The following is a 15348-nucleotide window of genomic DNA, read 5'->3' on the forward strand; positions in this document are numbered from 1 at the left end:
ATGCAGCTCCTGGTCATGGTGTGTGCTGTGCTGCACCGGACAAGGGCCAGGAAAGTCTGGAAGCTCCTTATGCCCTCCATTAGGTTTCCTGTCAGAGTGTATATGACTGCCAAGACTGATCGTTTTAACCATAGCACTGTAGCCACATTATCCCTAGCAACAAGCATACTTTCCCTGGGGAAATTTAGGTGTACCTGCTGGTAATTTTAATAATTTTGCTGTGAACACCGTACTATTCAACCACAATGTGTGTTCCTTGAAAAGCAAACCCAATACCCCATTGGTTGTAGTGAGAAGCTGTGAGATCCTTGCTAAAGAGAGCAACGGCTTTCCTTTCTCTGTAGGTTTTTCCTTGACATTGCATCAGATTGTCCAGCCAGCGACACAGTCAATCACAGCCTCTCTTTCATCAGCGATTGCAACGTCCTTGCTTTGCACCGGCTCCTCTGGAACAATCAGGAGAAGATTGGCCAGTACCTTTCCAGCAACAGGTAGAAGTAGCTTGACCAATGGCGAAGAGTCGTTGGCTTTGTCAGAGCTGAAGGAGAAAGAGAGGAACATACTGTAGGGCAGCAGTTGCCATCTTTCGGGGGCTAGTAGGCATGTCTTGAATTTTGAGAATGTGCTGGGGGTGCTAGTCACAAAGTAGCTGCCATGGGGTGTGTAGTTTCAATTATGCAGTGATATAGTATAAAGGTACATAAAATACCAGTACACAACAATTGTTTTATACAAGTCTCAATGGCAGTCAAAAAGAGTCCATATTATATAAAATCAGAATAAAGAATAAAGAATCAAATAGGGCCAAAGAGGAGTATCCGGAGTGTGAATCAGATGTACGACTCAGTAGTGGTGACCAGGACAGGGCCCTGTTTTGGAGTAAACGCCTTCTTCAGCTGGTAATATCAAATAATATGTCAAAATAATATGTCAAAATAGATCAAGGTTCTTCAATACCATAGATCATAAATATAATAAAGTATATACATTTTAAAGTGTATTAACACATGTCATGATATTTGGTTCCATACCTCGGTTTTTTGAGGACTGTAAATCTGTTGGAAGTCTATATCATTCAATAGCAACAGGGAGTATTACCTGGGAAAACAAACCACTCACTCTTCATAGAAATCACTTAGAAGGTACCTGTATATTTTGGCCCATCATGTTATTTCTAGGACGGCTAGAAACTTAATTCTTTTCTTAAATGAAAGCTGAGAGTCTGGGGTACCTGCACAGGGGCATTCAGGAAAACCTCCCCAAGTGCTGGATTGGTGACCCCTCTACTCTGATGACTGCTGTGGGTGATTTTGCTTTTTAGTAGTATGGATGCTGGGATAGTCAGGGTTGTAAGTTCTACTCAAAGTGCACCCATTGAAATGAATCAGCCTGTGTTAGTCTTGTCCTTTAATTTCGGTGGATCTGCTCTGAGTATGACTACCATTGGATACAGCTTAAAGTCTGCCTCATTATAGCATCTAGTGCTGCGGCACAGAGCAAGCCAAGCACAGATAGGATGGGTGGAGCATGGGTTGTAGGAGGAATTGCAGTGATAATCGGGAACAGAAATCTGAACATGGGATGGGACTCATCTGTTTACACACTTTATTAAACCTTGGAGAGTGGGAGGAGGGTTGGCGTTGGAAGCCAGCGATGCTTGCAGAAAGCAACCTGGGCTCTGTAGTGTATTTTGTCTGCGTAAATAACGCAGGGCATTTTCCACACTAAATGTTTGTCTGATTTCCTTACTAATGCATGCAGGATGATGCATGTTGTACCGAAACGGAAGAGAAGGGAAATCTAAAAACACCGGTTGTTACAAATGTTGTTGTTGGGTTTTGTTGATAACATGCAGTTGTTTCTCTAGGGACCACAAAGCTGTTGGAAGACGGCCATTTGACAAGATGGCGACTCTGCTGGCATACCTTGGTCCTCCTGAGCACAAGCCAGTGGCGGACACGCAGTGGTCCAGTATCAATCTCACCAGTTCCAAGTTTGAAGAATTTATGACTAGGTAGTGGATCTGTGAATGTCTCTTGTTAGCAGTAGCTTTTAGCGTTAATCTGTTGCCATGGGGCCCATGCAAACACAATGCTGCCCATGGTTCTTTTCCCATTTTGAATGCTCACGGTTCTTTTCCCACACATTCTCCCAAACTCCTAGATTCCAGGATTATTATTATTTTAGAGTTTGCTTGCATGTTCTGCCATGCCTCAGGAGTATTTTTGTTTGAGTTCCAACATGTGATTCAAGGGTTTTGAATAAGCCTGAAAAAGATGGCAGCCAGCTTTAGGTTGGGGGTGGGATGTAGACACTCAAGCTTAATTTGAGATTTTCATTGTGCTTATGTTTGCCTCCTTAGGCACCAGGTGCACGAAAAGGAGGAGTTCAAGGCCCTGAAAACACTAAATATTTTCTACCAAGCTGGGACATCCAAGGCTGGCAACCCTGTTTTCTACTACATTGCTCGCCGGTAAGACCACTTCTCTTTGTTCCTTCATATTTACTATGTAATATTTACTATTAATATTTTTACTTACTTTTTTACCTTAATATTTACTAAAATTTAATATTTACTATTAGGAATTGTCTATATGAAGGAGCAAACGCGTTCATTTTCTTGCTTCCCAAGCAACAACAATGCCTCGGTCATTTCAAATGTTTTTGTTGTGTTCTGAACACATTAGCAAAGTGAGTTTTATTTGTGTGTGCAAAATATGCCACAAGTGCTTCTAGCGCTGGTTTGCTTTTTTAAGAGGAGTGAGGATTTTTGCCATCTTTGAGCTGCTCCTTTGCTCAGGCAAGTGCTCTGTGTCCACTGGGCTTGCTTGCAGGCTTCTCAGAGTTGCGAAAAGCTCCATGACCTCCATAGATAGGCCCTATCTGCACAACTCTTGTGTGCACATTGGATTGTGTTTCAGTATTTTATGTGGAAGGCTACATGCACTCCTATGAGAGAGCAAATTTATTGCTCTTGTGGGGTTCTGTGGGTTTGGTTTTTAAAAAAAATAGGTTTTCTCAACAGATGCAAAAACAAACTTGAATCTTTACCGTCCTGAACCTCAGCTAATAACTTTTGCCATTGTTTTGTGTGTGAGTGCCTATATGGCATAGATTGTCTGCACTGTGCACACTTGTTGCTGTGCCTGTTTTGGACTACCAGTTCAATATAAATATCTGTGCTTGAGCTAAATGAGGCTTGTGCAGCAAAGGGTATCCTTGACAAAACAGTTAGCTATCATCAAAAGTGTAAAGTCAAGGAGCTTGAGAAGTGGAGTCCTGGTGTGATGGGCAAGCGAAGCAAATGTGAAAAAAAATACTGGATGTGCTGCGGTTTGCATGTGCCCCACAAGCTGCCTGCTGGGCAGGACTGGCCCAAGACACTTTGCTCCCCGGGACGAAGCAGCAATTCCCCACCCACCAAACCCTGCCCTGCCAAGTCAAGGTGTGTCGTACCCAAGGCCAGTGAAGTTATTGGGGCACTTGGAAGTACTGTATTTTTCGCTCTATAAGACGCACCAGACCACAAGACGCACCAAGTTTTTGGAGGAGGAAAACAAGAAAAAAAATATTCTGAATCTCAGAAGCCAGAACAGCAAGACAGATCGCTGCACAGTGAAAGCAGCAATCCCTCTTGCTGTTCTGGCTTCTGGGATAGCTGCTACATTCGCTCCATAAGACGCACACACATTTCACCTTACTTTTAGGAGGGAAAAATGAGTCTTATAGAGCAAAAAATACGGTAAATCAGTTGCTGCCTGTCACTGTAGACTGCTGCTTTGGAAGAAGGCATTTTTATATCTTCATGTGCAGCGAGGGTGTTCATAGCATATGCCATGCATCAAGGGAACTGGAAGGACACAAGGCGATGGCTCTTTTGACATGGGAGGGAAATTTGGGTTGAACTGAGGAGTGAAACCACACTTGCACATTGTTATGCTGTAGCCATACGTACGTTTCCTTCTGACTCTCTTCTTTCAAGTGGCCTCCCATTGGAGTTAATTCTTGCTTCTTTTTCTACTCCGTTTCATGTTTACTGCGGTCTACGTGCCACATGTCAGTAGGCATAAAAACACCGTTGTTTTCAAACAACTACCGCCATTGTTAGTTATGACGCCAGCTTCATCCTTTGTCCATAAAATGGCCATGCACTTTGTCCATAAAATTACTGACAAATAGTAAGCGGAGTTTGACTCTACAGGCATCACTAAGGCATGCTGGGTGCTTGCGTGTGACAATAATTTTTGTGTTCTGGTTGTGGGGGAACAATGTGCTTGAAATTTGTGACATGTGCAGGAGGAGGGGGGGTTTTAAATAAACTTTGCCACAAACAGACTTATCTGGCTGAACCATAGCCAGAATGGCCGGATCATTAAAAATACACTCCACTTCAAACAACCAATCTCCTTTATTGACATAGAGAAAGTGCATCGTATACATGGATCAGAACACGACACAGTAAACAAAACAGTAGGAGATACTTTAGGATAAAACTGTCCAGACATTGTGAGGTACGAAAACAGCTCTTGGGACCTATGGTAATGTAATTTCACCACGTCGCTTAAAAATCTTGCCACATTCTCCACAACATCGTTCCTACAAGTGTTCGGCAGATAAGACACCCTGGAAGCGTCAGTGCGATAAATCCCCTCCTTTAATAAGGGGGCCAAATACTTATCATATATTTTCACATAAAATGGGCAAGAAAATAAAATGTTCGTCATGGATTCAACCTGTTTTGTGCCACAAGGGCAGTATCTTTCAGAGAACGGGATTTTTGCAAATCTACCTTGCAAAAGTGCAGACAGTAAGACATTAAATCTTGTGAGGGAAAGAGCTCTGCTTAGGTGGGGGTCACAAAGGTTATGTAAATATGGGGTGTCCTGGCTAAATGAGGGGGGAGCCTACAAACCACTTGCGCCCTGAACTCTTAACCAAGTTGCAAATGCCTTGTAACTGTTAGCAGAGTTGAACCCCTGTATAGAAATGGTGATTTTCATGGAACAGAGTATGTGTGGGGAGAGGCAAGCGCTCATGCTTTGCATGCAGAAGACCCCCAGCCTCATTTTCTGGCATCTCCAGACAAAAGGATCAGGTGATAGGGAAAGTCCTTTCTACCCGAGACCTTGGATAGCTGCTGGCAGTCAGAGTAGACAATAGTGGGCCGGATGGACAAACAGTCCAATTTGTTCTAAGTCAGCTTCTGACATTTTCCATGTATCATTCAGGTACATGAATGGCCAGAATTGCACTGGCTCTGGGCAGTATGCTTGGGAAGTGTGAACTGCCAACTGTGTGGCGGCTGCTGACCATTGGGACTGGTAGGGCCAAGGACGGGGAGCCTAATAATAATAATAATAATAATAATAATAATAATAATAATAATAATAATAATAATAATATAATTTATTATTTATACCCCGCCTATCTGGCTGGGATTCCCCAGCCACTCTGGGCAGCTTCCAACAAAATATTAAAATACAGTGGTCCGTCAAACATTAAAAGCTTCCCTAAAGAGGGCTGCCTTCAGATGTCTTCTAAAAGTCTGGTAGTTGTTGTTCTCTTTGACATCTGGTGGGAGGGTGTTCCACATGGCAGGTGCCACTACCGAGAAGGCCCTCTGCCTGGTTCCCTGTAACTTGGCTTCTTGCAGTGAGGGAACTGCCAAAAGGCCCTCAGCGCTGGACCTCAGTGTCCGGGCAGAATGATGAGCCAATGAAAGTCAATCAACTCATTTTAGTTTTACCCTTGCTGGAGGTTCTACCAGGGCAACACTGAGACCAAGCAGGAGGAAACTGGCAGGTGGTGTCACCCCCTGGACTGGTTGCAAGTAGAAAGGCAGGCATGTGTGGGGCTGGCCGAGGGCAGACTGAGGTTGATGGGGCAGTACGCCATCTGCCTCCACTGCCCCAACCTCTTCAGTGACTTACAGTCACTGGCTAACATAGTGTGACCTGCCTTTCTGGATTTCGCATGCTGTTGACTTCCCTGAAGTTGTACATGTATACCACAGTGCAAGTAGAGGCTTATTTCCTTAAAAATGATTCTTGCGAGAGACGCATGTACCGTAATGACATTATTTATTAAGATCTCCAAACATTTATGACTAATTGAATTTTTCATTTGAATACATGGTGTGCAACTTTGCTTCTAGATCTGTTCCTCAGCTCTTTTCCCCCTGGAATTGTCCACCCATCCCTTATTTCCTTATGGTTTTAAAATGTTGTATTGCACTCCGTAGTTCAGTTGCCACGCCACCAGCTTCCATTTTTCATTTTGCTGCATAACATCTCTCTTCGACACAGAAACTTCCTTACGTGAATTGAAGCTAAGAATATTTCCCATCATTGACAATCAACTTCGCTTGTGTTAGAAGTGCAGCGATTCATGTGTGTCTTGAGCAACGAAAGGACTCACATATCTCTTTGAGAAATGTAGTACCACAAAGGGGAAGGGATGGCAAAATTAATTGAAACGTTTATACTTGGTAACTGTGGATTTGCTAGCAGAATGCGTGCTTGCCAGAAAACACACCAGGGCTCACAGAATTGGATTGGATTGGATTTTCCTGAATTTTACGTACAATTTTAAGTGATGAACGGGATAGCTTAACGCTTACATTAGCAGAGAAAGACTAGTCACAAGGATGAAGCAGGTGAAGAGAAGCGGTGTTGCCGTCACAGGGATCCTGCTGTTGAAGGGAGCAGAATTGGTGGGCGACACTTTTAAGGCGGTGGTCATCTCGTGGAGTGTGCTGGTTTCCACTGTGGTATTTTGAGCAGTCGTAGTAGTGCCTGATGCGGAAACCAAGTCAGGTTTGCACAAAACTACAACCACCAGAGCAGGCCAGAGCCATTTCAACAGCCTCTTCATTCTGCATATTCAACAGTGAACATTAGTTAACAATTCACACATTTCCAAAAGACTTGACTTTTGTCATGAGGATGGTGAGGATTTGGCTACATAGGAATCCACACGCTGAGAGAGTTCACTCTTGGTGTGTGTGTTTGCACATAAAAATGTTTCCATACAAGTGGGCCAAATGTAGTGGGGGAAATGACTTGGAATTTAGGTCACAAAACCACCATTTCTGGACCTCAGCGAGAGAATGAAAGCATGGCCAATCCCAAACACTAAAATGAACAAAATCAAGAAAGCATGGCTTGTGTCCAGTAATAGTCTTACTCAGAGTAGACCCATTGCAAGTAATGAAAATGACTCAATTGGTCCCACTGTTTTCAGTGGGTCTACTCTGAGTAAAAATCAGAACGCCTTGTTTGTATATTTTTGGAAAACCCATGAGGTTTTGAAATTTATTATTTTATTAAAATATTGGTATTCTGTCTTGGAGTCAAATATTCCAGAGGCAATTGCCTTGTACCTGAGCATTTCTACATTTAATTAGTTATAAAAAAATATTTGCATCTGTTAGCCAGCTCTTAAAAGCACCCCAAGGAACATTAGTTAGATTAGAATTGTGCAATACAAACCTAAACATGGAGACTATTAAAATGGAGCCAAAAAACCCAAATCCCTTTCGGGGAGGTAAAAGGGCTTATTTTATTGCCAACCCAAAAGGCTGAATGGACAGGACTCTCCTGGGCAGGAATTCCAGAGCCAGGGAGCCACAGCCAAGATTACAACACTATTTCACACATGTGATCTTGTGTTAATCCTTACAACAATCCTGTAAGGGAGGGTCAGTATCATTGTCCCCAGGGGGGGCCTGAGGCTGAAGCAAGTTTGACTTGCCTGTGGTCACTTTGCGGAATTAACGGCAGAAAAGCGATTCAAATGGGAAGGGCGGGGTGGGGGAGCTTTCCAAGTCATAGCTCATTCTCTCTCCTTTGCCAGAAATGAGGATTTGTGCATTGTTCTGAAGCCCGGTTTATGATTATAGGCTTAACGGTGCAATCCTATACATGTCTATTCAGAAATAAGCCCCAGTGACTTGAACGGGTCTTGCTGCCAGGTTCATGTGTGTAGGAATGCAGCCCAGGATCTTGTTCTTAGAACCAAATTCTACATCAGCTGCAGTTACAAAAACAACAGCCAATTTGGGGGGGGGGGGAAAACATCCCAAGGGCAGAACTGAACAAAAATACATCAGTTCCAGGTCTATCTCTCTGCCTGAAGCTGGGTGCTCAACAGGCTTTAGGTTTCCTTTTTTTTACGCCGTCATGATTTGGTTTATTTGTCGTTATGGGAGAAGGCTTGATATTCTCAAGACGGAGGGACAATGACAGTAACAGATTGCAAAGGGAGATGGGGACTGCTGTGGAGAGGATCTGAGAACGTTACAGAGAGGGACCCGCCTCCAGTAATTACCAAAAGCCCCAGCCCAGGCCTTTGTTGCTTAACACTTAACAATCCAAACTTGGGACAGGTACTACCTTCTTACATTTTCCAGTGGTGATTCTAAATCCCTTGCATCATCTGTAGTGTGTTGGAATCAGCCCTCCATGGCAGGCACCCTCTGCCAACAAACTCACTGTTTGATTTCACTCCTTCTCATTAATCATGAGGGCTAGGAACATTAAGCGCAAGGGGTAGGGATGTGGGGTTTTTAAAATTTTCCAAGTTTAGATTTTGTTCTTTTTACTCCCTTCTTTTTTATTTTAAACATGCATTTTATTTTTCCTGTTATCTGCCATAAGAGGTTTAACCTCAAAGGCAGGATATAAATGTATTTATTTTCTATATTTAACACAGGCAGCTAGCAGTCTGCAAGAGCGAACTAGTTCTATGCTACATGTCATCTTTTACAGCAGGCTCTGTGATTCAGATCTTAACAGGTTACTTAAGCCATAACTGCTCCAAGATCACACAAGAAATTTGCAGGTTGGGTTGCTAGTTTTCTTCCAGTATGCACACACGTTTCAAGATAAAAATATCTCCTCTTAGTTTGACGCATCAGCATATCAGGCAGTTAGGGGCAGTTAATCACCCTTTTAAAATTTGTAATTAATTTTACCATTTGTTCCGTACCTGTTCCGAGTTTCTGACGCTTATGATGAGAGTAAAATACAGAAGCCTCCGAGGACCTCCCTTGCATGCAGCCAGTAGATGTGCCGGCTCATTCTGCCATTTAAATATAATTTCAGGATGATTATGCAACCACAAGCCTCATAATGATTGGCTCCTGTGGCTTGCAAATGTCACTTTTTTCCCCAAGGCAACGGATGCAAACATGAAACACTTTCCACCCAGCAATTTGATGGAGGAAGTAAGAGGAGTTAGAAGTCATGGTGTGGGCTTCTCCCTCCAGCTTTATGCTTTTTTTCAAAGAAGAGAGCAGGAAAGAGAATATAGTGGTACCTCAGGTTAAGAACTTAATTCGTTCCGGAGGTCCGTTCTTAACCTGAAACTGTTCTTAACCTGAGGTACCACTTTAGCTAATGGGGCCTCCTACTGCCGCCGTGCCGCCAGAGCACGATTTCTGTTCTCATCCTGAAGCAAAGTTCTTAACCCGAGGTACTGTTTCTGGGTTAGCGGAGTCTGTAAGCTGAAGCGTCTGTAACCTGAAGCGTCTGTACCACTGTATTTCTGAATAAAGGACTGCCAGACAACACACAGCGCAGGAAGAATTCTTTCCAAGATTGTTGGAATTCCTGGTCTCCTTAAAAAAAAGTGTAGCTCTATGATTGCAGACAGTTAAGACTGCGGAATTTCGACTGCAGAATGTAGCATGAAAAAGGAGCTATTTAAAGATATTCTAATTTTATTATGTTCTTCTCCAGTGGCTTGGAAGTCTGTTTAAAGTTTTAAGCTTAGACTCAGGTGGGCTACAGAGGCAGCAGTGGAATGGGGTGGTAGTGAGAACTGTACCATTTCACACGGCAAGGAGGGGGGTGCTATTTTTTGAATATTTCCCACACTTTATAAAAATGCTTGCAAATTGGAAAGCATCTCATGAGGAAGTTGGATTTCTTTTCAGCTCTACGTAACACAAAATGGTGGCCTCATCTAAACTAAGAAACTAATGTAGGCTTGCAATATCCGTGGGGTAAGGCAACTTGCCCCCTTCCCTTCTCCTTTTACTGGTTGAAACATACAAGTGGGCACCCAAATTATGCTCCTGATTGGAGTTGGGTTTTCACACAGTTTTCTGGACACTTCCTGGAAGTGGGGAGAGGATGGAACTGACACACTTCTGTCGGTGGTACCACCTCCTTCTTTGGAAGCCATTTGCTAAGTAAAATGGAGCATGATCGTCACTCCACATGCACACATAGGACTCCATCTTTTCTGAAAGCTCCTGATTTAAAACAACTTTAAAAGGAGATTAGACCATTGGCTCCCAAACTTTGGTCTCCATGGACCACTTGAAAATTGCTAGACAACATACTGATTTTTCTGCCTGTTGTAACAATTGTAATGGGCTGTGCTATATGATTTTTAATTGTGTTTTTAAAGTCACACCCTGAACCACTTGATTGTACAGTCATACCTCATGTTACGTCTGCTTCCTGTTACGTTCTTTCAGGTTATGTCCCGCGGCAACCTGGAAGTACCGGAAAGGGTTACTTCCGGGTTTTGCTGTTCGCGCATGTGCAGAAGAAACGAATCACAACCCGCACATGCACAGACGTGCCGCTGCGGGTTGCGCTCTTTTCATGTTGCGAACGGGCCTCCGGGACGGATCCCGTTCGCAAGCAGAGGTACCACTGTATCTCGTCAGCCACTGGTGGTCCATGGGCCACAGTTTGGGAACCCCTCAATTTTAAAATTTACGGGAGAATAAACCCATCAATAGGGATGTGGGTGGCGCTGTGGGTTAAATCACAGAGCCTAGGACCTGCCGAAGGTCGGCAGTTCAAATCCCCGCGGCGGGGTGAGCTCCCGTCATTCAGTCCCAGCTCCTGCCTACCTAGCAGTTCGAAAGCACCCCTAAGTGCAAGTAGATAAATAGGGACCGCTTTCTAGCGGGAAGGTAAACGGTGTTTCCGTGTGCTGCGCTGGTGCTGGCTCGCCAGATGCAGCTTAGTCACGCTGGCCACGTGACCCGGAAGTGTCTTCGGACAGCGCCGGCTCCCGGCCTCTTGAGCGAGATGAGCGTGCAACCCTAGAGTCTGTCAAGACTGGCCCTGATGGCCTTTTTAAAGCCATAAATGGCTCCTACTCAAGATGCCTATATTTTACCTCTGGGATTAGAGGCAGGATGCGTGTGAATGCTGGCCACTGGGGAACCATGGCGAGAGAAAGCTATCGCTGTCACATCCCGATTTTGTTCTTTTCCCATTCAGGCACCTGAAAAAGAGGATGCTTGACTAGAAAGGCCTTTGGTCTGGTCCAGCAGGGTTTCTTTTAGGTGTAGTGGACAGAGGCAAGTTTTCTCTCTCTCTCTCGTAATGCTATAGAACTCTGATTTATTCAGTGAACCTGGTTGACGGAAGATTTAGGACGGTCAGGACTGTGCACAAAATGCACAACCGATTTAGGGAATTCACTGCCACAAGATATGGACAGCCGCTGGCTCAGATGGCTTTAAAAGTGGATTTGACAAATTTATGGGGCAGGCCACTTATGGAGCAGTGACTATTACTCATGATGGCAATAATAGTAATAATAATATTTCTTTCTACCCCATCTTTTCCTGGGAATCAAGGCAGAAAATATAAAAAGATAAAAACACAGAAAAGACAAAAGTCCCAGAAGACCTTGCAGGCCTTTTCCCACCTGGCATGGGAGCGGGGGCCTGGACTGACTCCAGCTGCAGAAACTCAGGTTGCTGGACAGACTTGGGCTGGGGTATTGTTCAGGGCAGGGTTTCCCAAACTTGGGCCTCTGGCTCTTTTTGGACTACAACTCCCATCATCCCTAGCTAGCAGGAACCAGTGGTCAGAGATGATGGGAACTGTAGTCCAAAAACTGCTGGAGACCCAAGTTTGGGAAACACTGGCTTAGAGTTTTGTTGAAGGCAGGGTCGTTGCTGTTACTGATGTTAATTATTTTGTATTTTTATTTTAGATGTTATGTTTTATGTGCTTTTTGGTGTCTTATTTACTATTTCGGACTACTGTTGCTGCGTTTACGTTTTTTTATATATTGTAAGCTGCCTTGAGCATGGTTTTAACTATGGAAAGGCAGCATACTAAAATAATTTAAAAGAAGCCTCCATGTTGTTAGGGACCAGCACTTGGAGGGAAGCTATTGCCTCTGAGAGATCTGCATTGGCTCCCAGTACGTTTCCGAGCACAATTCAAAGTGTTGGTGCTGACCTTTAAAGCCCTAAACGGCCTTGGTCCAGTATACCTGAAGGAGCATCTCCACCCCCATCGTTCAGCCCGGACGCCGAGGTCCAGCGCTGAGGGCCTTCGGGCAGTTCCCTCATTGCGAGAAGTGAGGTTACAGGGAACCAGGCAGAGGGCCTTCTTGGAAGTGGCGCCCGCCCTGTGGAACACCCTCCCACCAGATGTGAAGGAAATAAGCAGCTATCCTATCTTTAAAAGACATCTGAAGGCAGCCCTGTTCAGGGAAGTTTTTAATATTTAACCCTGTACTGTTTTTAACACTTGATTGGGAGCCGCCCAGAGTGGCTGGGGAAACGTGAGTCAGATGGGCGGGGTATAAATAATAAATTATTATTATTATTTGTGCCTGATTGGCTCACATGGCAAATAGGATGCTGGGCTGGATGTTTTCTTGCTCTGATCCAGCATGGCTGCTCTCATGTTCTCAAAGGCGTCGTTACAGAGCAACATTATTGTTAATATTTTCATTTGCCAGTAGCAACGACACTGTGTGCATCTTCATTTCCTGATACGTGCGCTTGCCGAAGGTGACTTTTTTCTGGAATGACTTTCTTCTTAAAAGGGCACAATAGTGCTGTAATTCTATCCCTTCCTGGAGTGGAACAGATAGTCTGAAACACAAATGTGTTTCGAGCTTTGTGGCTTCACTGTCAAGAGGAGAAAGCATCTCTCTCTTTTTCTTTTCAAAAGCACCAGTAGCTATGGTATCGCTTGCCTCTGAGTCAGTTGAACGCTTGTCGTGAAGCCCGCCTGAGGTACAATGCTATGCCACCTTCTTTCATTTTTGTTTCTTGCAAGAGAATCCTTCAGTTTCATCTTCTTCTAAAGGGCAACTGCAGCTTAACACCCGTTTCTGAGCAGTTCGCATTGCTGATCAGATAACAAGTCAGTGAATAGAACAGTTTCTGAACCTTCATGATAGAGAACCGCACTAAGTCAACAAAAAAGAGTGGGAACTTGTGGGTTAACCAAGAGTTTCAGCATCATGTACAAGTTGGGTTCCTGGTACATAGAATTGTAGAGTTGGAAGGGACTCTGAGGATCATTTAGTTCAACTTCCTGCAATGCAGGAATGTATAGTTGTCCCATGTGGGGATCAAACCTGCAACCATGGCGTTATCAGCACCACGCTGTAACCAACTGAGCTATCCACATTTACTTGCCGCACAGGTGTGTTGTATCTACTAATGTGTGTACAAGGTGCCTCAGCCTGATTTATAGAGGTGTGATTCTTCTGAATGGAGACCTGTGTGGTAAGGCTCTTTAAAACACCTGGTGCTGCATTTAAATAAGACTATGTTTAGCAGGTATTCAGAAGTGTGATCAACTCTTACATCTACTGCCTTACCACTTTTCCTTACTTTCCCTCTGTTTTTGGAAACTTCTGCCCTGATTTTAACATTCTGTCTCCTTCCTTAGCAGTGGGTCCCTCCTTCTTAAGTAATGTCCTGAATTAATGTGGATGTGATTTGGTAGGTCAGAATCTATTTTTCCTAAACTACAACTTGTTATATATATGAATTGTAGGCAGACAGGGTCAGAACTGGCCAGAAAGAACGTAAAGGAAAGTATATACCTTTCATTCAATCTTTGCAGCTTGAATGGATGATTGGAACATGTCCTATGAAAAGATTTGGCATGTTTTTGTTAGGTCATCCTGCCTCATTCCAAATAACATACATGGTCTATCTTGATCAGTTGCTCACCTAAGGATAAGTACTTTATGAAGTGGTCTCTGACCCTATGCCACATTTGCTAGTTTCCAAGGTACCACTGGACATTTCTTACCACCTATTTAAATCCAGGTATAATTTGAGGAATGCTGAACCTGGGATAATTATCCATGTAAATCTCAGGTGTAGGTGTTTTGCATCTGCAAAAACTGAAGCAAATTATTGTCACGTTGGTGGGATTCCTCTGAATAGGTTTTGATCCCTTTCCTATTTATAACCAGGTTTCATGGACCTAAACCTGTCCAGAAAGGGGAAGCACGGTTTTTATTTAGAGCAATGTGACACTTTGGTTGCTGCAGCAAACACACAAAGCATGTTCTGTGCACAGCTTTAAACACCACTTTTCATGAACCTCAGAAACTTGATCCGAGAAACCTGGCCTGTCTGTGCTGATGTTGGAAGGTGCAAATGCACTTATTCGTGATTTCCTCACGTTATATGTTCCCTGAAGCAGTCAGAATGTGTGGAGCTGCCAGCAGATGTAGCTTCAGCTTGTTCTGAAGGGCTGTAGCTCAGTTTTGGAGTTTGCATGCAGAAGGTCCCAGGTTCAAACCCTGCCATTGCCAGGTAGGGCTGAGAGATACTGCCTACCTGAAACCCTGGAGAGCTGCTGCCAATCAGTGTAGACAGTACTGAGCTAGATGGGCCAGTGGGTCTGATGCAGTATAAGGCAGGTTCCTGTGTTCTGTTTTCAGGTTACCGTACCCAAACGTTTTTGTGTATTCTGAACAAGAGTGTGGTTGTTTCAGTGTATATGATCTAGGTACCATGTGCTGTTTTCCGTACCTAACCAGGAGATGCAGGGCAGCTAGCAATATGCTTGATATGCTCTCCTTACATAAAGCTCTTGTACTGCTTTTGAAATACACTTAGTATGGCGGGGGCAGGCACCAGGAAGGTAGGATGTACACAAATATGTATGGCCTTTATCAAACATTGTGCATAAGGTTCATCTTGGAAATTGTTTAGTGTTCCAAATAGCTCTTTTGCAAATAGTAGCAGCAGAGTGGGAGGGAGAATAAGAGGGAGGGAGAATTTATCAAGCTAGAACATCAGTGCTGAAAATCTAAACCTGGGTGAACAGCATCCACAAGTGTTTCTGCATCTCTGAAGTGCTTACTGTACTTGCATTTTTTATGTTGTGTGATATGGCCACAAGAGGGCGCACCCACCTAAAACCTCATCTCTCTTCAGTTGGTATAAAGATCTTAACTTTAAAATCGCAGCACCCTGAAACCTCCTTCTCCAACTCTCAACCTCAGAGGCCTTCCAGTTAGCTGCTTCTGCTATGCCACCCAAGCTCCTCAGTAAATCTCTCTTTTTATTTTGTTTGTTTATTTGCAGCAACAGTTCATAAAGCT

At 43.9% G+C, this 15348-nt stretch overlaps 1 protein-coding gene and 1 long non-coding RNA gene across 5 annotated transcripts in view; one reads left to right on the forward strand and one right to left on the reverse strand.

Moving 5' to 3' along the window:
* The window catches only part of NF1 (neurofibromin 1), a 163420-nt gene that overhangs the window by 60700 nt on the left and 87372 nt on the right, over positions 1-15348 (forward strand). For all 4 annotated transcript variants that reach the window (XM_077919457.1, XM_028707813.2, XM_077919455.1 and 1 more), the window contains 3 exons: positions 345-491; positions 1868-2014; positions 2363-2473. In XM_077919457.1, coding sequence (XP_077775583.1) covers positions 345-491; positions 1868-2014; positions 2363-2473 — 405 coding nt within the window. The remainder of the gene's footprint in view (positions 1-344; positions 492-1867; positions 2015-2362; positions 2474-15348) is intronic.
* On the reverse strand, positions 6064-9066 carry LOC144325651 (uncharacterized). Its single transcript, XR_013390850.1, has 2 exons — positions 8989-9066; positions 6064-6874 (listed from the first exon to the last, which is right to left on the reverse strand). It is a non-coding gene; the product is annotated as an uncharacterized LOC144325651 (long non-coding RNA).

This window comes from Podarcis muralis, chromosome 15, assembly GCF_964188315.1.
Source record: "Podarcis muralis chromosome 15, rPodMur119.hap1.1, whole genome shotgun sequence".
NCBI classification, from domain to species: domain Eukaryota; kingdom Metazoa; phylum Chordata; class Lepidosauria; order Squamata; family Lacertidae; genus Podarcis; species Podarcis muralis.